The 24,601-nt window shown below is 43.6% G+C and overlaps 1 protein-coding gene across 7 annotated transcripts in view; it reads left to right on the forward strand.

Moving 5' to 3' along the window:
• The window catches only part of SCMH1 (Scm polycomb group protein homolog 1), a 216,476-nt gene that overhangs the window by 185,458 nt on the left and 6,417 nt on the right, over positions 1-24,601 (forward strand). For all 7 annotated transcript variants that reach the window (XM_052638227.1, XM_052638233.1, XM_052638234.1 and 4 more), the window contains 3 exons: positions 14,540-14,740; positions 16,628-16,819; positions 24,287-24,481. In XM_052638227.1, coding sequence (XP_052494187.1) covers positions 14,540-14,740; positions 16,628-16,819; positions 24,287-24,481 — 588 coding nt within the window. The remainder of the gene's footprint in view (positions 1-14,539; positions 14,741-16,627; positions 16,820-24,286; positions 24,482-24,601) is intronic.

Here is a 24,601-nt window from a genome sequence, read left to right on the forward strand (position 1 = left end):
AAATCAGATTGATTATATTCTTTGCAGCCAAAGATGGAGAAGCTCTCTATACAGTCAACAAAAACAAGACTGGGAGCTGACTGTGGCTCAGATCATGAACTCCTTACTGCCAAATTCAAGCTTGAAGAATGTAGGGAAAACCACCAGACCATTCAGTAGACCACTAAACCAAATCCCTTATGATTATACAGTGGAAGTGACAAATAGATTCAGTCTAATAGATTGAATAGATTAGATCTGATAGAGTGCCTGAAGAACTGTGGATGGAGGTTTATAACATTGTACAGGAGTCTGTGATCAAAACCATCCCCAAGAAAAAGAAATGCAAAAAGGCAAAATGGTTGTCTGAAGAAGCCTTACAAATAGCTGAGAAAAGAAGAGAAGCGAAAGGCAAAAAAGAAAAGGGAAGAAATAGCCATCCAAATGCAGAGTTCCAAAGAATAGCAGGGAGAGATAAGAAGGCCTTCCAAAGTGATCAATGCAAAGAAATTGAGGAAAACAATAGAATGAGTAAGACTAGAGATCTCTTTAAGAAAATTAGAGATACCAAGGAAACATTTCATGCAAAGATGGGCACAATAAAGGGCAGAAATGGTATGGACCTAACAGTAGCAGAAGATATTAAGAAGAGGTGGCAGGAATACACGGAACTATACAAAAAAGATCTTAATGACCCAGATAACCATGATGGTGTAATCACTCACCTAGAGCCAGACATCCTGGAGTGCAAAGTCAAGTGGGCCTTAGGAAACATCACTATGAACAAAACTAGTGGAGATGATGGAATTCCAGCTGAGCTATTTCAAATCCCAGATGGTGATGCTGTCAAAGTGCTGCACTCAATATGCCAGCAAATGTGGAAACTCAGCAGTGGCCCCAGAACTGGAAGAGGCCAGTTTTCATTCCAATCCCAAAGAAAGGCAGTGCCAAAGAATACTCAAACTACTGCACAATTGCACTTATCTCACACGCTAGCAAAGTAATACTGACAGTTCTCCAAGCCAAGCTTCAGCAATACGTGAGCCATGAACTTCCAGATGTTCAAACTGGATTTAGAAAAGGCAGAGGAACCAGTGATCAAATTTCCAACATCCATTAGATCATCAAAAAAGCAAGAGAGTTCCAGAAAAACATCTGTTTCTGCTTTATTGATTATGCCAAAGTCTTTGACTGTGTGGATCATGACAAACTGTGGAAAATTCTGAAAGAGATGGGAATACCAGACCACCTGACCTGCCTCCTGAGAAATCTGTATGCAGGTCAAGAAGCAACAGTTAGAACTGGGCATGGAACAACAGACTAGTTCCAAATCAGGAAAGGAGTCCATGAAGGCTGTATATTGTCACCCTGCTTATTTAACTTATATGCAGAGTACATAGTAGAAAATGCCAGGCTGGATGACACACAAGCTGGAATCAAGACTGCCGGGAGAAATATCAATAACCTTAGATATGCATATGACATCACTGTAATGGCAGAAAGCAAAGAGGAACTAAAAAGCCTCTTGATGAAAGTGAAAGAGGAGAGTGAAAAAGCTGGCTTAAAACGCAGCATTCAAAAAACGAAGATCATGGCATTGGGTCCCATCACTTCATGGCAAATAAATAGGGAAACAATGGAAACAAGTGACAGACTTTGTTTTCTCAGGCTCCGGGATCACTGCAGATGGTGACTGCAGCCATGAAATTTTTAAAAAAGATGCTTGCCCCTTGGAAGAAAAGCTCTGATCAACCTAGACAGCATATTAAAGAACAGAGACATTACTTTCCTGACAAAGGTCTGTCTAGTCAAAGTTATGGTTTTTCCGGTAGTCATATATAGATGTGAGAGTTGGACCATAAAGAAAACTGAGTGCTGAAGTTTTGATGCCTTTAAACTGTGGTGCTGGAAAAGACCCTTGAGTGTCCTGTGGACTGCAGAGAGATCAAACCAGTCAGTCCTAAAGGAAATCGGTCCTGAATATTCATTAGAAGGATTGATGCTGAAGCTGAAGCTCCAAAACTTTGGCCACCTGATGCAAACAACTGACTGATAGGAAAAGACCCTGGGAAAGACTGAGGGCAGGAGGAGAGGGGATGACAGAGGGTGAGATGGCTGGAGGCCATCACTGACTCAATGGACGCTAGTCTGAGTGAACTCCGGGAGTTGGTGATGGACAAGGAGGCCTGGCGTGCTGTAGTTCATGGGGTCGCAAAGAGTCGGACACGACTGAGCGACTGAACTGAACTGATCCATGAACATGGGGATATCGCTCCATTTATTTAGGCTTTTTATTATTTTACTCATCAGAGTTTTATAGTTTTCCTCATATAAATCTTGTACATATTTTGCTAGATTTATACCTAAGTATTTTATTTTTGAAGGTGCTACAAGGTAAATGGTATTGTTTTTAATTTCAAATTATACTTATTCATTACTGTTTTATAGGAAAGGATTGACTTTTGTATATTTATACCTTGCAATCTTGTTACAACTGCTTATTAGTTCTGTGAATTATTTTTGCATTCTCTCCATAGATGATCGTGTCATCTACCAACAAAAGGAAGTTTTATTTCTTCCTTCCAAAATTGTATACTTTTATTTCCTTTTCTCATCCTATTACATTAGTTAGGACTTTGAGCACAGGGTTAAAAACTGTGGTAAGAGGAAATATCCTTACCTTGTTCCTGATCTTAGTGGGAAAACTTCTAGTTTTTCACTGTTAAGTATGATGTTGGCTGTGGAGTTTTTGTTGACATTCCTTATGAAGTTGAGGAAGTTCCCCTCTCTTCCTAGTTTGCTGAGAGTTTCCATCATGAATGGGCCTTGGATTTTTTGCCACATGTTTTTTCTGCATCTACTGATAGGTGATATTTCTTCTTTAGCTTCTTGATGTGATGGATTACATCGATTTTCAAATGAAGAGTTTAGAAATACATACATGCAATAAACTCCATTTGATTTTAGTGTATAATTCGTTTTGTATGTTGTTGAATTCAGTTTGCTCATATTTTTTTTGAGGATTTTTACCTCTGTGTTCATGAGAAATATTGGTCTGTAATTTTCTTGTGAAGTTGTCTCATTTTGGTAGTGGAGTACTGCTGGCCTCATAAATGAGCTAAGAGGTACTCTCTCTGCTTCTGTCTTCTGAAAGAGATTATAGAGAATTGGTAGAATGTATTGTTTTTTTAATGTTTGGTAGAATTCACCAGTAAACCCCATCTAAGCCAAGTGCTTTCTATTTTGGAAGGTTATTAATTATTGATTGATTCAGTTTCAGTAAATAAGGGCCTATTCAGAATGTCTTTTTCTTTTTGTGTGAGTTTTGGTAGAATGTGTCTTTCAGAAAATCGGTCCATTTCATCTTGATATCAAATTTGTCAGCATAGAATTAGTCATAGTACCTTTTAATGACCATGGATCTGTAGTGATCCATGAGTGATCCATCTCTTTCAATGTCTGATATTAGTAATTTGTGTCATCTCTTTTATTATTAGCATGTCTAAAGGCTTATTGGTTTTATTGATCTTTTCAAGGAACCAACCTTTGGTTTTGGGCTTCCCTGCTGGCTCTGACACTAAAGAATCTGCCTGTGATGCAGGAGACCTGTGTTCAATCCCTGGGCCTGGAAGATCCCCTGGAGAAGGGAATGGCTACCCACTCCAGTATTCTTGCCTGGAGAATTCCATGGACAGAGGAGGCTGGCAGGCTACAGTCCATGGGGTCACAAAGAGGTAGACACAACTAAGCAACCAACACTTTCACTTTCAACCTTTTGTTTCATTGATTTTTCTGTTGACTTCTAATTTTTGATTTATTGATTTGTGCTCTACTGTTTATTTTCTTCTGATTATTTGGATTTAGTTTTCTCTTCTTTTTCTAATTTCATGAAGTGGAAGCTTAGATTATTGACTTTAGGTCTTTCTTCTTTTATAATGTATGCCTTCAGTGCTATAAATTTCCCTCTATTCACTGCTTTGGCTACACTCCACAGATTTTGATGAGCTATGTTTTCATGTTCATGTAGTTCAAAATACCTTTAAATTTCTCTTGAGATTTCTAATTTGACCCATGTGATATTTAGAAATGTGTTCTTTAAGCACCAAGTATTTAGGAATTTTTCACTTTTCTTTCTGTTTCTGATTTTTTATTTAATTCCATTGTCATTTAAGAGCATACATACTGTATGATTTCGGTTGTTTTAAATTTGTTAAGGTATGTTTTGGGCTTCCCTGCTAGCTCAGCTGGTAAAGAATCCCCCTGCAATGCAGAAGACCCCAGTTTGATTCCTGAGTCGGGAAGATCCATTGGAGGATAGGTTACCCACTCCAGTATTCTTGGGCTTCCCTTGTGGCTCAGCTGGTAAAGAATCCACCTGCCATGTGGGAGACCTGGGTTTGATTCCTGGGTTCAGTTCCTGGGTTGGGAAGATCCCCTGGAGAAGGGAACAGCTACCCACTCCAGTATTCTGGCCTGGAGAATTTCATGGACTGTATAGTGCTTTTTATGTGTTGGTGAATGTTTAATGTGAGCTTGAGAAGAATATGTGTTCTGCTGTTGTTGGGTGAAGTAGCCGCTAATATCAATATATCCAATTGACTGATGGTGCTTTTGAGTTCAACTGTGTCCTCCTGCTGGCTGAATATGTTCACTTCTGATAGAGGGCATATCAAAATCTCCATCCATAATAATGGATTCATCAATTTCTCCTGCAAGGAGAAAAAATTCATCTGTTTCTCCTTTGTCAATTTTTGCCTACCATATTTTGTTGTTTGAGGCGTACACAGTAAGAATCGATATGTCTTCTTGGCTATTTGACCTTTGATATCATGTAATGCCCCTCTTTATCTGAAAACTTTCTGTGCTCTGAAATCCGCTCTGTCTGAAATTAATATAGATACTCCCACTTTCCTCTGATTACTGTTAGCAAGGCATATCCTTCTCCATCCGTTTATCTTTAACCTATATGTGTCTTTATATTTAAAGTTGGTTTCTTTTAAACAACATGAAATTGGGTCTCATTTCTTGATCCAGATTGAGAATCTCTTTCTTTTAACTGGTGAACTCAGATCAGTTCAGTTCAGTTCAGTCACTCAGTCGTGTCCGACTCTTTGCGACCCCATGAATCGCAGCACGCCAGGCCTCCCTGTCCATCACCAACTCCCGGAGTTCACTCAGACTCATGTCCATCGAGTCAGTGATACCATCCAGCTATCTCATCCTTGGTCGTCCCCTTCTCCTCCTGCCCCCAATCCCTCGCAGCATCAGAGTCTTTTCCAGTGAGTCAACTCTTCGCATGAGGTGGCCAAAGCATTGGAGTTTCAGCTTGAGCATTATTCCTTCCAAACACCCAGGACTGATCTCCTTTAGAATGGACTGGTTGGATCTCCTTGCCGTCCAAGGGACTCTCAAGAGTCTTCTCCAGCACCACAGTTCAAAAGCATCAATTCTTCGGCGCTCAGCCTTCTTCACAATCCAACTCTCACATCCATACATGACCACTGGAAAAACCAGAGCGTGGACTAGATGGACATTTGTTGGCAAAGTAATGTCTCTGCTTTTTAATATGCTATCTCAGTTGGTCATAACTTTCCTTCCAAGGAGTAAGCGTCTTTTAATTTCATGGCTGCAGTCACCATCTGAAGTGATTTTGGAGCCCAAAAAAATAAAGTCTGTCACTGTTTCCACTATTTCCCCATCTATTTCCCATGAAGTGATGGGACCAGATGCCATGATCTTCGTTTTCTGAATGTTGAGCTTTAAGCCAACTTTTTCACTCTCCTCTTTCACTTTCATCAAGAGGCTTTTTAGTTCCTCTTCACTTTCTGCCATAAGCGTGGTGTCATCTGCATATCTGAGGTTATTGGTATTTCTCCCGGCAATCTTGATTCCAGCTTGTATTTCTTCCAGCTCAGCGTTTCTCATGATGTACTCTGCATATAAGTTAAATAAGCAGGGTGACAATATACAGCCTTGGTGTACTCCTTTTCCTATTTGGAACCAGTCTTTTGTTCCATGTCCAGTTCTAACGTTGCTTCCTGACCTGCATACAGGTTTCTCAAGAGGCAGGTCAGGTGGTCAGGTATGCCCATCTCTTTCAGAATTTTCTAGTTTATTATGATCCACACACTCAAAGGCTTTGGCATAGTCAGTAAAGCAGAAGTAGATGTTTTTCTGGAACTCTCTTGCTTTTTCCATGACCCAGCGGATGTTGGCAATTTGATCTTTAGATCATTGACATATAAAATGTTTATTGATATAACTGGATAAATATCTACCATATTTATTAGGTTTTTGTTTTTGTTTTTGTTTTGCCCTTGTACTTTGTCCTGTTTTTGTCTTCCACTGTTTTTCTGCCTTTCATGGTTCTCAATTGAGCATTTTGTATGATTCCATTCTTTCTCCTTTCTTAGCATATCATTTTTACTTCTTTTTTACTTTTTAAAATGATTACCCTCAAGTTTGTGATATACATAAGTAATCTAAGTGTGCTTTCAAATAACACTATACCAGTTCACAGATATAAAAATCCTAATTCCTCCTTTCTGTCCTTTGTAGGATTACTGTCATTCACTTCACTTAGGGATAAATATACATAAGCATGTATATGTATATATACATATGCATGTGAACATATATAATCTAAATACATTGTTGCTATTTTTATTTTGAACAAATATCTTATCTGTTATATCGAGCTTCCTGCATAGCTCAGCTGGTAAAGGATCCACCTGCAGTACAGGAGACCCCCAATTCCATTCCTGGGTTGGGAAGTTCCCCTGGAGAAGGGATAGGCTACTCATTCCAGTATTCTTGGGCTTCCCTGATGGCTCAGGCGGTAAAGCATCTGCCTGCGCTGCAGGAGACTTGGGTTCGATCCCTGGGTTGGGAAGATCCGAGTGACAACCCACTCCAGTATTCTTGCCTGGAGAACCCCCATGGACCAAGGAGCCTGGCAGGCTACAGTCTGTGGGGTCGCAAAGAGCTGGACATGGCTGAGCAACCAAGCATCCATCTGCTAGATCAGTTAAGAATGAGAAAATTAAGTGCTTATTCTGCCTTCACCTGTTTCTTCTCCTGCTCTTCTTTTCTTTGTGTAGATCCAAGTTTCTGACCTATGTTATTTTCCTTCTATCTAGAGAGTTCCATTAACATTTCTTACAAGGCAGGTCTATAGGCAGCAAACTCCTTCAGTTTTTCTTTGTCTGAGAAAGGGTTTTTTTCTCCTTCACTTTAACTTTTCAAGGTACAGAATTCTAAGTTGATAGGTATTTTCTCTCAACCCTTTAAATATCTCACTCCATTCTCTACTTGCTCACACGGCTTCTAAAGATGTAAGAATGGGGATTCTTGGGGATTCTCCTCTATAGATAAGATGGTTTTTTCCTGTGAAATCTTTCAAGATGTTATATCTTTGCTTTTCTTCGTTTTGAATGTAATATGCCTAGACGTAGTATTTTTGGTCATGTATCCTGTTTGGTGTTCTCTGTCCTTCCTAGATCTGTGCTTTGGTGTCTGACTTTAATTTGGCCTTCAAATATTCCCTCTGTTCCTTTCTGTCTTCTCCTTCTGATCTTCCCATTATGTGTATGTTACTCCTTTTGTATGTCCCACAGTTCTTGGATACCCAGTCTGTTCTGGGTGGGTTGTTTTTTCAGTCTGCTTTTTTCTTTGCTTTTCCATTTTAGAAGTTTCTATTGAGATGTCCTTAAGTTCAGCAATTCTTTACTGTGCCCAGTCTCCTAATAAGCCCATCAAAGGCATTTCTCATTTCTATTTCAGTGTTTTTTATCTCTAGCATTGCTTTTTTATTTTTCTTAGAATTTCTATCTTTCTGCATACATTGCACATCTGTTTTGCATGCTCTCTGTTTTATTTATTAGAACTCTTAGCATAATAATTGTAGTTGTTTTAAAATTTTTATCTAATAATTCCAACATCCTTGCCGTGCCTGAGTCTACTTTTGATACTTGGTCTGTCTCTTCAGACTACATTTTTTGCATTGTAACTTCTTCCTGATAGCCAGGTATAATGTACTGGGTAAAAGGAATTGTTATAAATAGGCCTTTGGTGATACAGAGGTAAGGTATGCAGAAGGAGGGATATGCTATAGTCTTAGGATTAGGTCTCAGTCTTTCAGTGAGGCTGTGCTCTTGGACTGTGAACTTCACCAGGGCTTCTCAGTCCCCCTCAACTCCCCTTAGATGGGACAAGATGGCTGGAGGGGGCTAGACTTGGGTATTTCCCTTCCCCCTAGTAGGTTGGGCTCTGATCAAACCCCAGCAGGTTAAACTCTGGTAAAATAATTCTCCTGAGGGTAGACCTTGTTAAAAAGGATAGAATGCTCCAGCATACATTTAAATGGCTCCTGTTCCTCCCTACCCGTGCTGGAAGCATGAGGGGATTTTTCTCTGATACTCACTGTGAGAACCTGGTTGAGCTTCTGGAGGTAAGACTCAAAAAAGTGTGGGATGCCCCCCGCTACCCCATGAGTGGATCCCCCTGAAATTTTTCACCCTGAGACTCGTTCACACTGAGCTTCCAGCAATTCATCAATTGTAGTTTAGATTTTCCTACCTCTGCACTAGTTTCTGTGCAGGTTTGTTTTTAGGAACTTGTGCTTCTCTCTGTTCATCAGTCTGTCTCTTCAGACTTGATGGGGGGCAGCAGTTTGCCCTGTGACCTCACTTTTCTGATGGGTTTTTAAAGGATTTTTCAGTTTGGTCAGCTTTTTACTTACCGTCAAGATGAAGTGGCCAATTCCACGCTCCTTACATGCTGGACCCTTCTCAGAATTTTTTTTTTACAGCCTCGAATTCCAATTTCATGGCTGCAGTAGAAAACCAAAGCATGTGCTATGCTTAGTCGCTCAGTCGTGTCTGACTCTTTGCAACCCCATGGACTGCAGTCCGCCAGGCTCCTCTGTCCTTGGGGATTCTCCAGGCATGAATACTAGAGTGAGTTGCCATGCCCTCCTCCAGGGGATGTTACCAACCCAAGGATCGAACCCAGATCTCCTGCATTGCAGGTGGATTCTTTGCCATCTGAGCCACCAGGGAAACCCCAAACCAAAGCATGACAGTATGCAAAAAATATCTTTATGACCTTAAGATTGGGAAATATTTTTTAAATAAGACAATAAGCATAAATTATAAAACAAAAAGTATTTAAACTTCCCTGGTGGTCCAGTGGTTAAGAATCTGCCTTGCAAGGCAGGGAACATGGGTTTATCCCTGGCTGGGGAACTAAGATCCCGCAGGCCACAGAGCAGCTAAGCCTGGCACTACAACTAGTGAGCCCGCATACTCCAGAGCCCATGTGCCACAACTAGAGAGTCTGTGTACCCGAAGGACGTATCCTCAGTGATGCAACTAAGACCCAACACATCCAAATACATACATATGTTTTTTAAAAAGAGAGAAAAAGTACATAACTTTTCTATAACTAGAAAAGATAATATCAGTATATTCAACCATATTAAAATTAAAGCAGAGAAAGCTTGTCTCTCCTCCATTTGGTATCAGTTTAGGTGGCTCAGCTGGGGCTGCAGGATCCATTTCCAAGATGATTCATTCATGCAGCTAACAAAATTGGTGCTGGCTGTGGATTCTCCACTCCACAGACGTCTCCAGCAGGTAGCTTGGGCTTCCCCATACCAGGGTGACTGAGTTCAAAGAGCAAGTGTCCCCAAGAGACAGGAAGTGGAGGCTATCATTTTCTTAAGGCTTGAGCCCCAAAATTAACAGCGTGTCATTTCTACCATATTCTATTGATCAAGCAGTCAAAGCCCAGATTCAAGAGAATAGGAAAGTGAAAGTGAAGTCACTCAGTCGTGTCTGACTCTTTGCGACCCATGGACTGTAGCCCACCAAGCTCCTCCATTCATGGGATTCTCCAGGCAAGAATACTGGAGTGGGTTGCCATTTCCTTCTCCAGGGGATCTTCCCGACCCAGGGATCGAACCCAGGTCTCCCACATTGCAGGCAGACGCTTTAACCTCTGCACCACCAGACCCATATCTTGATGGGAAGAGGGTCAAAGAATTTTGGACGATATTTTAAAACTACCTCAGTCCACTCTCTGGATGTAAGTTATTTTTCCCACTTGGAAAATGTATTCTTCCCCTTGCAAGATTCCCCAGTAAAGGTCTCATCTCTTTACAATATCAAACTTCAGATCTAGGATCTCATCATCTAAATCAGATCCAGGCAAATGGGACCTCTCAGGTGCAGTTTCTTCTCAAACTGAAGACCTGTGACCTAAAGAAATGTGTTGTCTGCTCCCCACATAACCTGCATACAGTGGTGGGGTAGGCATAATAACTTATACACTTGTTAAAAGGGCAAAAAGACTGGAGGTACACGCAGTCACTGGTATGTAGAAATTCTGAAATCCAGGTGGGCATATGTTGCCAATTCCTTGATTAGATCCAATACTTTCTGAAAGTTGTTTCCATGGCTTTTTGGTTTTGTCCTGTTAGTCATCCTTCCTTTTCCACAAGAAAGCTCAGACTGCCTTCTCAGTCTTCTTCCTGATTGTAAAAGTTTGTGGATCCAAAGAATTCTTTTGTTTTGTACCATCTCAGTCCAAGCTGGCAATACTACTGCCAGAATTATTCTCTTAGAAACGAGAATTGAAACTGAAAAGATCTTGAAGAGGCTGTCAATGTGGGCTTAAAGGAAAGAGGAAAGTCTCAATGAAAGATGGAGGACAGGGGATACCTGCTAGGTAGTGATAGAAAGTGTGATAACATTGCCACCTGCATGAACATGGAGCTAGGAAATGTTCCTGATGAACTCAGTGAAATACTAGATTTCCAGACAAAGTAATGAAGTGCCACCTGGCTTCTCACTGCTGGTGATAAACTGTAAGATGAGAGAGATGAGCTTAAAAAAAATTAAAAATTTTAAAGTCCAGGACTCACAATATGGAAATGTTTCTCATTTCCAGTCTCTCTAGAAGGCAAATAATGCTAAGTTAAGAAAGGGTCAAAACCAGAATGGGACAATAAAAATCTTTGGTTAAGATGTCAGAATGACTTAAGACTCTGTTTCACAGACTCTTTGAGATCAAAAGGCCCTCTGAAAATCTCAAGGGCAAGTCTCACAGATACTCTTCCTTAGACAATAGGATTTTTTAAAATCTTCAGGGCATTGTCTAACAGCAGCTATGAGGAAGACCAAAGTAGAGAAAGGCTTGTCTTCAAAAGATTTGTGACTGTGGCTTTTGACTAAAGAAATAAATCTCAGTAGTATTCATAGAAAACCACCCAAGTTTCACTCTGGTGGAAGCATTACCATCTCAGGCTAAGAGGACCAGAGATGGTACAAAATGAACAGAATCGTTTGGACCCCAACCTTTTCCAGGCTTCTATTCAAGGCCCTCTCGACTTTACTCATCATCTTTCTGTGATCCTTTATGCTTCTCTCTGCTTCCCAGTCCCAAAGCCAGTGTCGTGTGTGTTGGGCTTTTGTTACTGCAGCGCCCTGTTTCTGGTACCACAGTCTGCTCCAGCAGCCTTCTGCTACGTAACAAGCCACTACAAAACTTCACGGCTTACAACAGCAACGTGGGCAGTGCTGGGTGGCAGCGGCTGGTCTCTCTCCCCTGCAGCGTCAGCTGTGGTGGCTTGACCAGGACCGAGGATCCACTGCTACCACAGGGCTGGCAGGCTGTCTCTGGCTGTTGGCTTCTCTCCACATGAGCCCACCACAGGCTTTGCCTGCTCACACGGGGTGGTTAGGTTCCAAGAGGGAATGTCCCAAGAAGAAAGAAGTGGAAACTGCCAGTAAAATTTACATACAGTGAAATGTACATATATTTATATATAATTTGAGTTTTAATTAATGTAAGTACCCATGTAGCCACAGCCCCCGTCAAGCTAAGAATCATTTCTACCACCCCCTGGAAGTTACCTCATGCCTCCTTAAAGTCAGTCTTCACTCTCACCTTTATTCTGATTTCTGTCACTATAGACTAGATTCTCTTGTTTCTGAACTTAATATGCAGATGACACCACCCTTATGGCAGAAAGTGAAGAAGAACTAAAGAGCCTCTTGATGAAAGTGAAAGAGGAGAGTGAAAAAGTTGGCTTAAAGCTCAACATTCAGAAAATGAAGATCGTGGCATCTGGTCCCATCACTTCATGGGAAATAGATGGGGAAACAGTGGAAACAGTGACTGACTTTATTTTGGAGGGCTCCAAAATCACTGCGGATGGTGACTGCAGCCATGAAATTAAAAGACACTTACTCCTTGGAAGGAAAGTTATGACAAACCTAGACAGTATATTAAAAAGCAGAGACATTACTTTGCCAACAAAGATCCGTCTAGTCAAAGCTATGGTTTTTCCAGTGGTCATGTATGGATGTGAGAAAGCTGAGCACCAAAGAACTGATGCTTTTGAACTGTGGTGTTGGAGAAGACTCTTGAGAGTCCCTTGGACTGCAAGGAGATCCAACCAGTCCATTCTAAAGGAGATCAGTCCTGGGTGTTCATTGGAAGGACTGATGCTAAATCTGAAACTCCAACATTTTGGCCACCTGATGTGAAGAGATGACTCATTTGAAAAGACCCTGATTTTGGGAAAGATTGAAGGCAGGAGGAGAAGGGGATGACAGAGGATGAGATGGTTAGATGGCATCACCAACTCAACGGACATGAGTTTGGGTAAACTCCGGGAGTTGGTGATGGACAGGGAGGTCTGGCGTACTGCGGTCCATGGGGTCGCCAAGAGTCGAACATGACTGAGCTACTGAACTGAACTGAATATATAAATGGAATTAGACTGTGTGTACTATTTTGTATTGTTTCTTTTACTCAAAATAATGTTTTTGGGAAGCATTCTATCTATCAACAGTTCTTTTTTTTTTTTTTTACTGCCAAGTGTATTCCAACAAATAAATATTCATACACAATTTGTGTATCTGTTCTCTCCTTGATAGACATTTGGGTTGGTTGTAGTTTGAGGCTATTTTGACTAACCTGCTTTGAACATTCTGATAAGTATCTTTCCACAGACATACATTTTTACTTATTTTTATTACTCTTTATCTCTTTGAGTTCCTGCATTTTTATCTGTCTTGCGTTCAGTGAAAGAGTCATATTATGACATGGAATACTAACCATTTATTAACAGATGTGAGCCAATTCTTCTTCTATTAAATCTTCCGTCATACCCACCCGCAGGAGCCCCTGCCCATTCTTGGGCCTTTTGTGACTTATAAGATGGAACACCTTGGCTCTCATCATTCCCCACTCTTGCTTAAAGATTCAGCTTTCTTAGGTCTGCTGAGCCAGTTGCTACTTTGCCACTCTGCTTTCCAGCTTCCAGAGTTTTGAGGTTTTGAGTTGTCTCCTTTCTTGTTATCTGGCTCATTTTTGTGGTTTTAAGAGAGAAGAGAGTTAAATGTATATTTCAGTTACTCTTGTTTACCCTTTTCTTTTTTTTTTCCCCTGTCTTTCTTTTTCATCTGTCACTTTCCCCATCCTGCTTCTCTCCATTTTCTTCTCTCCATCTTGCTTCCCCCTTAGAGTTAGAATGATGAAGGTGAAAGAGTCGTCAGAGGATGTCTGGCTCAGCCCCTCTGCGATGAGGGCGGCAGACCTGAGGCCCAGAGAGAACACCAGTCCATCCACAGCCCACACAGCTTCCGCTTTTATCTTTCTGCCTTTAACAACAAAAGAGACTTTTTGCCCTCCTGCCATTCAGTTAGTGAGCCAGGACAGTGTGAAGAAGCAGAGTACTCCCTACTCATGTGGAAGCCTAGAAGTCAGATCAGCAGAAAGAATGCTATAGCTGGTCAGGCACATGCATCTTCTCGACAGACCAAGAGAAGCAGCTCTGGGGAGCTCTCTCTTTCTTCTGTGCTCACCCTGCTTCTCCCCTTGCAGCACAGTGCCAGGTGGGGGGTTGCAGTTGGGAGAGTGCCCAGCTATCTTGACAGAAGAAACGAGTGAAACAAATATACAGATGGGCCCTTCAGGCCCTTTGCATGTTTTTCTTTATTCCAATTTTTTTCTATTTTCACTACTATCTTTGAGCCTAAGTCTTGATGTAGAAGATGACAAAGGAACTCTAAGGCTTAGAATGGAAAGCAAGGGAAGTCACTGGTGGCTTAACCACTTTAGGTCCAAGGCCAGGCATACACAAGCACACTCATGCTAATATTGCCATAGCCCCACAGCTCAGTACACAGAGCGTGTGAGAGATACCAAGAATACGTAAAGCAGCCAAGAACTGAAAATGAAAGTACATCCATCTGGAAAACTGCTTAGACTTTCTTTTCAGTGTAAAGAAGACAAAGTGCAAGTTCTGTGCCTTGGCTGGTCTGGGCTGTTCTCCCAGCAGGCTGCGTTCCCAGAGCCTGTGGTCATGCGTTTGGGCTGGCAGCAGCTGGGCAGAGTCACCCTCTACTCCCTCCCACAGTGTTTCACCAGCTTAGCAGCTGGGAATCCTGTAGAGGCCAGAGCCCAGGGTAGGAAAGACGAAGAGAGCTCTGTTGTCCGACTTCTCTACTCTGAAACTCTTTAAACTGCTTTGATTCTTTGTCTCCTGCAGTTTGTATTTACTTGAACAAGAATGGCAGCACAGGCCCCCACTTAGATAAGAAGAAGGTCCAGCAGCTCCCTGACCATTTTGGGCCAGCCCGAGCCTCCGTGGTGTTGCAGCAGGCTGTGCAGGCTTGCATCGACTGTGCTTATCACCAGAAAACCGTCTTCAGCTTCCTCAAGCAGGGCCACGGTGGTGCGGTTATCTCAGGTAAGCACTCTGGTCTGGTATGGCTTCTAGCCAGAGAGGCAGGCCTTTGCAGCTAGTTGATTTCTAGCAAGGCCTCCTGGTTTTTACTTCACACCAGTAGGCTCTGGAATGAAGTTTTCCGTTCTTCGGAGTCCTCATTTCAACTCCCAGAGTCCTCAAGGTCTTCTGCATGTCGCCATCGAGTAGAATACCCATGCAGACTCTGCTTAACTCCAGTCTCTAAAGAGACTCCCTCCTGTCTACCTACCTAGCCTCTCTCATACAGAAAATATGCAAGTATGTTGCTTTAAAAATGCTTCAGAAGAAAAAATCCAGAGCGGGCTGTATTGGGGCAACAGGAGAGTTTCTCCAGACTGCCCCAGCCTCCCAGCTGGCTTCAGGGAACCACAGAAGTCTTCTCTTGTTCTTTAGACCCCTTAGCTGCCTAGTCCTCAGCCAGCCCTGATACAAAGAAGTTGAATCCTGGGGTAGAGTGGGAAGAATCAGTCTTGTCTTTCCTGCATTGGGAGTTTGAGTCAGTTGCACAATGTGTGGTTTTTTGCTTTGGTTGTTTGTTTTCACTGAGAATAGTCACTTCTGCTGTGTTCTGGTTCTGTTTCAGTTTTCCTGAGTCCAAAAACCCCATCTTTACCCACCAAACCTATGAAGACTTGACCTTGAGCCTTTCAGTCTTTATTATGTAGTACTCCATAATCTCCTTCCCCTGCCCTCTAACTAGTCAATAGCCAGCCTCAGGAAACCCAGCTGACATGGAAGACCCCATAAATACCACAGATGAGTTCTTTTAGCAGACACTCATTGAGCCCTGACTCTATGTGAGAGGTTATTGACAGACACTGGCCAGAGGAAGGGAAGAAAAGACGATGACATGCTCAGGCTGTGCCCTGACGGAAAAGGACTAGCTCATAGCTAACCGTGGGAGGTGTTACAATATGTGAGAAACGCATGCAGGGTGGTGTGGGAGCCCGGACACAGAGTAATTAACTGGCTGCCCAGAGGATGGGGACAGGCAGGGAAAGAACTGCTAGAAATGGCTGAAAACTGCATGGGAAATCAAGACTTTCTTTCCTTGTGAGGCTAAGGCCTCTGCCTGTCTTCTCGTTTGCTTCCATGCTGCAGTCTGCAGGGACCCAGCCGTCTTTACCACCTTCCCTTAGTGACTGTCACCCACACCTTCTCTAGGGTTCTTTCTTTGTCCCCTAGATTGGTTCCTGAGAGTGAGCTATCTCCACATTTCCTTGCTGCCCTCAGAGACAGATGCAGAGGCCTTTTGCTTGTTAGGGATTCCCTTCTCCAGAATCTTCAGGACCCAGGGATAGAACACTGATCTCCTGCACTGCAGGCAGATTCTTTACAATCTGAGCCACCAGGGAAGCCCAGGGATTATATGGATATGTTTTGAATAGAAATAAATAGGGGTTAAAAAAAAAAAAGACATGAATGTTGCCAAAATTCGAGTTGCCCTTATCCAGATGAGATTGTACACCTCAGCCATTGCTAGCAATAGCTGTGCTCTCCTCTGCTGCCCAGCGCCTCTGTTCTTAAGCAGTTCTTAAGGAAATGAACAGATTTCCTTGGGAGGCCTAACCAACTGATGGAGCAGATAGAATTATGTTCACAGTTGTTTCACAGCCTGAGCAGAATCATTCCAAAGCCCCAGGTGCAACAGACCTGGCCTGGCCACTCCCATTATTGCAAACCCTTTGGAGTTGGAGAAAAAAATCAAACCCTCAGGGGAGGGAGAGGAGGGGAGGAAGGAAACCTGGGCACCATTCACCTCTGTGTAACCAGGTAAGCCTGAGGCAAGCAGTGGGCTGGACTCCTCCTGTTTAGCTCTGCGCTGTGCTACGAGCTGACGTGCTGGGCCCTGTTTACTTAACTCCACAGCCGTGTTTGACCGAGAGCAGCACACACTCAACCTGCCAGCAGTCAACAGCATCACCTACGTCCTCCGCTTCCTGGAGAAGCTCTGCCACAACCTTCGCAGTGACAATCTGTTTGGCAACCAGCCCTTTACACAGACTCACTTGTCACTTACCACCACAGAGTACAGCCACAGCCACGACAGGTACCTACCAGGTAGGAGCTGGGTTGGGGTCTGGGTGAAAAAGGGGGGCAGGGCTGGTAGCAGCAGCGAGGGCCCAGGGCCAGCCCTCAGACCGGCTATCCCGGCACCTACTATCCTGAGATTTGGTTTTCTGTCCCTTACCTTTGCCTCATCTGGCGGTTTTTGGTCTCCTCTCATCTTTACTGTCTCTTTAGGATTCTGTTTCCTATCTCTAGGACTTTCCTCTGGATTTTTATCCCTAAAGAAACAGTGGTTCACAGTTTTTCTCAGCTCCAAACTGCATGCAGAGCCACTGTGAAGTCACAGGACATCTCCCAGAGTGATCTGGCAGCAAAGTCCTAATACAGAACTCCCTTGCCAGCGGGAGGGTTTAGTCTCAGGCTTCAGATTGAGAATTTGCTCCCTGGTGATTGGCCATCCACTCTTTCCTTTGGCACATGGCCCTAACTCCTCCAGCAGCGCCAGTCTAGCAAGTCGATTCAAGTTCCTGCTGTTTCTAACTAGACTGGAAAATAACTTTCTTAGTTAACATACCAGACCCACAACGGGGAAGCGGATGCCACGTGGCCGGATCAGTGACTAAGCACTTCCCGAGAGAGGTTTGAGTGAATGGAACCCGGCAACTCTAATCTGGAGCACAGGACACAGCACGACAGGGAGGGAAGGAAAGCTCGGCCTTAAACTAGCGAGGTAGGTCACTGTGGAGAGAGGGAGGAAAGGCCCTTGAAAAGAGTCCCGCGGACCTTGTCCTGGCCCGAGGAATAGAGGCAGCGCTGTCAGCACTGTGCTTCCTGTTGATGGGGGAGTGTAACTCCCAAAGATGCTCCCTTCTGACCCGCGCGAGTCGTGTTCCCACCCTGCCTTCCCTGTTGTCTTTTCATCATTGTCAGAATCACTTCTGATAAAAGTGGCACTTTTGGAGAATGTGCTGGGAAAGTGACTGCTCACCCAGCACCACCGCTCTCCTCCCATTCTTATCTCCTCTGCACCCAAACAAGAACTTATGTGACTTGCATGCCTGGCAAAAAGATACCAGAATTTCGAATGCTTCTTCTAGGGGCCCCACCACCTGGTCCCTGCAGACGTATCTGTGACCCTCTCACTGACCCTTCAGAAAGAACTTCTCATCTGACCTTCTCTAGATTGCTTTCTTTTAACCTCAGACTCTCTGTGTACAGAAAAGAGCATTCTTACTTACAGTTAGGGTATTGCCCTGGGAGTCTGGGCTAGGCATGGTGGAGCAGGTGCAGACAAGGCAGGTTGTTAAATATCCCCTGCTGTTGGCATTCGGGAACTCTGAGCTGCACTTCAATAATAAAGGTTAGCCCTACCTGAGATTCTGGAAGAACGGACACACAGGAGAGGGTAGCATGTCCGTGACTGTTGCTGCTAATCTAAAGAGAGTTCTCAAAGGAATAGAAATTCAGAATTCTTAAATGGAATAACACCACTGAGAATCAAGAGAAACGCACTTGTAGCAGCATGCAGAGGCTGGTAGGGATACACATCATGGACCTGCGGTTGTGACGATAGCTTGGGATTGGGGCATGACCTTTCCCGGGAATTCTGCTCCAGTTTGCATCTCTCTGATTCAACTACCAGATAAGGGGAAGCAGGCTCTAGCCACTCTTCCTTCTTGCCTCACCAACTAAGAAGAGACAAAGAGCAGGGTTATCACCTTCCCCATCAGCTGCCTTTCCTTCTCTCTTTTTCAGACAGATTCAGCCAGCTCTCTGCTTTCCTATGCTCTCTAACCTCTGTTTCTCATAGTGACCGCTCATCAGTTTGGCTACTCTCACCCTAGTTTGTTTGCCTCCCTGAAATGTTTTAACTCTGCCCAGACAAACCAGAGCTTTGCCCAACTGACTACTGCTTCTGTGCTCCCTCACTTATCTTTTCTGCCTGCTTGACTACCTGCCTTCTCTGCCTCACTGACCCTTTGCCCCACCCCGATCATTTATCATTTAACACTTTTCTGATTAGTTATCCAAACCTCTGCTGAAGAGCTTGATCTGCATAAGGGCTTTCTTCTGCTTTGCCCTTTGAAGCTGGTGTTTATTAATTTCCACCCTTCTGCCTGGCTGCCCTCTTCTACTAGTTCTGCATCTGAAGGTACCACCTCTCTTATCCAGGAACTGACTGGCATCCTTTCTCCTCCCTACAGCCTTGTCTCCATACTACCCTACCCATTAGAAAGAAAGAAAAGAAAGAAAGTGAAGTCGCTCAGTTGTGTCCAACTCTTTGCAACCCCATGGACTGTAGCCTACCAGGCTCATCCATCCATGGAATTTTCCAGGCAAGAGTACTGGAGTGGGTTGCCATTTCCTTCTCCAGGGGATCTTCCCGACCCAGGGATCGAACCCAGGTCTCCTGCATTGCAGGTAGAAGACGCTTTACCTTCTGAGCCACCAGGGAAGCCCCATTAGGGTCTTGGACTAACTGACAACTTATTTCCAATAAAGCAGATAGTCACCAAATGTACAGCCCATTAGGCTTGCTTACCTAAGTTGAGATTTAGTTTTTTCCTCCAATGTTTTATTTTGTAAAGTTTCAGGCTTACTGAAAAGTTATACAGTAATACAGTGAGCAGCCATGTACTCTTCACCTAGACTTACCACCTAACTTTTTGCAGTATTTCCTTCATTTGTTTCTCTAAGTATATATGCATGTATTTCTGTCTATATATGTTTTATTTACTGAACCATTTGAGTGTTAACTGCAGGTGAGAGACTTGATCCTTAAACACTTTTTTATATGAATCTCCTAAGAATAAGGAACACCATACTACTATCATTCTTGAGAAGTTTATCATTAATAAAGTCTACTCGTTGATATATATATATATAATATAGGCCATATACAGATCTCCCCAACTGTCCTAGTAACATCCTTTGTAGCTTTTTCCCCCTTATCCAAGATCCCGGGAAGAGGGAGCCACTGCATTTACTTACCCTGTCTCCTTAGTTTTCTTCTGTCTAGAGCAGTTTTCCGGCCATTTTGTCTACTTTCCATGATCTGACATCGGCATTTCGAAGGATTCAGGCCAGTTGTTCTGGTTCAGATAGTCAAACATTTGACAAATACTTACGTGTCCTAGATCCTATACTGGACTGTGGGGAGACGGACAGCAGACTCAATCCCTGCTCTAAAAGAGTTCTCAGATGAGAGAGGGAGATACAGGCAAACCTGTATGTAGTGAGAGCATGGAACCGGAGCTTCTCTGGCCCAGCCAGGAATGATGAGCAAGGAATCAGCTGAAGAAGAAGTCGAGGAAGGATTCTTCAGGACAGCGATGTCAGATCAGAGTTCCTTCTTCAGAGTTACATACGTGGCAGGATTGAAGAAGAGGCCTACGAAGATTGAGAGAGAGTTCTTTCTGGGTCTCCAATAACTGCTGATATTAAACAGGAGACCGTATTACCTTAGCCGGTCCCCATGACTGTTAATCTTCTCTGTAATTGAATCCACCTAGCATTCACCTCTCGGCCTGCTGGTTCCTCTCTGCTGAAGGAAGTGGTTCATTTATCCCAGGACAATAAATTCCTTGTGCCTGTCTTTCCAGTTACCATCCAGGTCGTCTAAGTTGGTTATAGAGTGGTTCTCCCGCCGGACCATCCCCCACCACTGCCCCCACCACACACACACACACATATTCAGAGAATAAAAGCCAGGTAAGAACTGTGAAATTTCTTCGGATGCCCTTTCAATCCCATACAAGTTTCCTCATAGAAGTGTCAGAGTTTTAAGGTGACTCAAATGTTCATAAATAGTTGAAACTCAATTCAGTTATTCAGTTATTAGTAGCAATTCAATTATTTGGTCAGACAACCAGACAACCCAGTATTTTTTGACTGGACGATGCCAAGCTCCAATGTCAGCATAGAGGGTTCCATTGTAAACTAGGAGTCAAGGTCATTACACCCCACAGAGTTTACAGCCTGATAAAGAATACGAACAAATAAGCAAAGGAATTAATTCATGGTGATGAGTGCTTTAATGGAACAGGTTCAGAGTTCAAAAGTTCAAACCAAGCGTGTCAGGGAAGACTTTTCAGAAGAAATGATATATAAGCATGGACCTGAAGGAGTAGGATAATGAGGTAAAGATGCCACAGATCCAAAGAAATGGAGGAGGGGAATGATAAAGAATGTTCTTGTTGACTGAGATGTGAGACTGTGAGGGGCAAGAGGAAACCTGACTTGTCTCAGAGGAATTGAATGTTCCTCTGAATGTACTGCTGAATACAGAGTAGAAAAGAAGAATGTGAGTGGTGAGGCTATAGTGGTAGCAAAGGCCTAGGCAGAAAAGGTCTAATTGACCAGCTTACGGACGTTATATCGTTGAGCCGTGAGGACCCATGAGAGTATTTAAAGGCATGACTGTGTTATGGAAGGAACATAATCCTATTTGTGTTTTTGAAAGCTCACTCAGGATACTTACTGTGTGGGAGAATAGGCTGGAGTGGAGCAAGAGGTAGGCAGGGAAACTAGTTAGAGGTTTTGGAACTCTGTGAAGCCTCCTAGATTTGGGGATTGTCCTTTCCTTTGATACCAAAATCTTAATACAATTGGATGAACATCCCCATCCCACATAACCCAGGCTGGGATTATATTTTCCTTACAGCAGTTTGTACTTCTCACTCAAAATTTCTGCTTCTGAGTCAGAGCTTAATCCATTATCCCCTACCACCCCTTCCCCCGCCCCCTGTCAGTTCCTGGAGCTGATGGTTTGACCCCAGCACCTCATCCTTCGTTTGCCTGAGGAAAAACTAACACAAGGCTATTACCTGTAACAGACTAATACTGAGGTTTGGGGATGGAAAGAAGGATGATTACCACAAAAGAAAGGAAGCATTTTTGTTAGTGTTGATCAGATGTTGTAGCAAATATCTGACTGGCCTCTTTCGCCCTAGGCCTCAGCCTGCTGCTGTTTTCAGGGGCCCACTCTCAGTTTGGGGAAACTCTCTGTTTCTTCTGTTCCTTCCATCCTATACCTCCTCCCTTCCAAGCTCTTAGTGGGGCCAACGGCAGATTGGTTCTTTTGAAAGGCAGATAGTAGAATGGGGGCCAGAGTTAGAATAAGGCAGATCTCAGCTCAAAAAGGAAGGCATTTTGGTAATGACTCAAAAATGTCCAACAATAAAGCTGATTGTAAAGTGGACTTGAGCAATATATCATCAGCAAGTCAGATGAGCACACTAGTCTGCTGGGCTAGATATGAATACTGAAGCATCTCTAGAGTCATCTGAGAACCTCTGCTTCTGAGATTCAAGGACTCAGTGCGCAGAAGCATGCTTTCCCCTTCATGGAAATAAATTGATCTCTTTTTGCAAAGGTAAGATTATATGAAACTCTGGTCTAAAAAAAGTCAAAACCAAAGCTGTTTTGATAGAAGCTGGGATGAGGCCCAGATTCCACCCAGGTGCTGGGTGTACTGCAGGCCTCTGTGGAGCACAGTTGGAAAGCATCGCAGTCTTCCGCCCTGGCATTCCTCTACTGAAGGCAGCCTGAGCCTCATTTGATCAGCCTTAAGCAGACCAGAACCTCCCAGAGCCTTGGGCATGATGCTTCATTTTTCTTCATCTCATTAGGTTAAGATTTAATGACCCTGCCTAGTCCAGGTGCCACCAGTCCAGATTTCCAGACCCCTCAACTCAGAATCCAGATTTCAATCAGCATCCTTAGCGTTGCCAAGACTAGAGACACTTAGCTGCTTTTGCATCAGCATCTGGCGAGCCCCTGGCATTGTCATCATAATCATTCTTCACATCTGTTAGCTCATGTAAAGTCAGTGGTACTAACCCGCTCTTAGCTGAGTAAAAGGAGTACTAGAAAGGTGAGATTATTACCATTGCCAATAAATACAGAAAGTAGAGTTCATCTTTTTCTTGAGCTACTACAGAGAACTTCGGTGTACCACTGTAACTCTGAATGAAGAATAAAATACAGCTCCTTACTGTTGTAACATCTATCCCATTCTGTTTTCTCAGTTAATGTTCTAAGCATAACAGAGGGTGAGTTTTCCCCATTTTACAGATGAGGAAAACTAGTACTCAGAAAAGACAAACGAGTTACCTTGACTCATATACATAGTGAAAGTCAGGAGCCGAGAGATGGAACCCAGGCATCCTATTTCTTAGATTGGACTCCTGTGCTTGTCTCAAAGTGGAACAGTGCTATAAGCATCTCTCCTGAAAAATAGGAATCTGAAACCTCACCTGCAGAAATGGGGTAGGATATGGTTTAGGTATCCTGGAAGCTCAGAGACTTCTCTCTTCAGGACCATTTCTAGGAATGGGCTTCATCAGTTAAATTTCCAAATTTCATATGGATGAATAGCTGTCTCAGGCCAGATTTGACTGTTATCCCATAGTTTACCAAGCAATTTTAAGTGAGAATTAGAAAGTAGTCCTGAATTCCTAAACTATCTCGCCGAAGAGGTCTTAGTCTGTGCCCCGGCAATTTTTTTGAATTAAGTGTTCATCAGAGGCCCAAAATGAATTCCAAGCATTATCTTAATACCCAGTCTTTAAGAAAAGCCACCAAGGACAATGTGATGTGGTTCAGCACCCAAGACATCTCCCATAAACAGAGAATGTGGTGGCCAGATCTGACTTGATATGGGCAGAACCCAACTACAAGAAGGAGTCTGTTTCCGGTTTTGTAGTGCAGTGATTAGGGGCTGCTGCCTGGGGTTGGGCTGTGACCGGGGTGTAGAAATGTCAGGGTGAGGTCCCCTTTACAAAGGCTTTCATAGCCATTCTCTTGTGACATTCACAAACCCTTTGGAAGAAAGGGGGCTCCCATGTTATAGGTGAGGAGACTGAGGTTCTGAGGAAAGCACCTTGCCTGCTGAACAGCAGAGTCAAATTCTGACCCAAATTCTGGGCTCTGTGCCCATGTTCTCACTACAGTACAACCGCAGCTTCATTGGACTGTTTCCAAAAAATAAGGCAAACATAAAAGAAGGGAGGGAACTTAAGAGCAGGTCCTTTGCAGACAAGCCTTGAGCCAGGCATCAGGAAGCATTTCTGAGATGTCCTGCTGTCCTAGAGGGTCCACTTCTAAAGTGCCTTCATGTAAGCAAATGTATCTCTTCAGTACTTTATCCCCTGCTCTAGCATCTTGTGTGTTAGGACAGACTTTTCTCAGAATAGCTTTCTTCTTTGCTTTTTTTTTTTTTTAAGGTTCTTTCTGTCAGAAAGACCCTAACACATCCAGACCAGAAAAAAACTCAGAGACCATCTAGTCTAAAGGGAAGAGTCTCTAAGGAGATCCAAGTGCAGAGGGTGGTGCTGGGCTGACTAAGGCCACCTGGTGAGAGCCAGAGCTGGGCTGGTGCACAGGCCTCCTGCGGCCCAGCCCAGAGCTGTCTGTTCTGCTGCCTCTTATTCTACCCAAATAGGCTCTTGGGAGCCAGTGCCCTGGCATTTCTTCCAGACTAGTCCCTGTTCTAACTCTGGTTTTACTGTTTTCCAGGTGAGACCTTTGCCCTGGGAAATAGTCTGGCCCGGTCTTTGGAGCCACACTCAGACTCAATGGACTCTACCTTGAATCCCACCAATCTTGTCAGCACTTCCCAAAACCTTCGAAATCCAGGGTACCGGCCTCTGCTTCCATCCTGTGGTCTCCCGCTGAGCACTGCCTCAGCTGTGCGCAGGCTCTGCTCCAGGGGTAAGCTTTTCAGAGTTCTGGCTCTTCGGCCCTCTCTCATTCTTTTCTTCTTTCCTTCCTGAACTTTGGAAAGACATAACTCTGTTGCACCACCCCACCCCGCCCCACATAGAGAGGTCA

The sequence above is a fragment of the Budorcas taxicolor genome, chromosome 3 (genome assembly GCF_023091745.1).
Source record: "Budorcas taxicolor isolate Tak-1 chromosome 3, Takin1.1, whole genome shotgun sequence".
In the NCBI taxonomy this organism is placed as follows: domain Eukaryota; kingdom Metazoa; phylum Chordata; class Mammalia; order Artiodactyla; family Bovidae; genus Budorcas; species Budorcas taxicolor.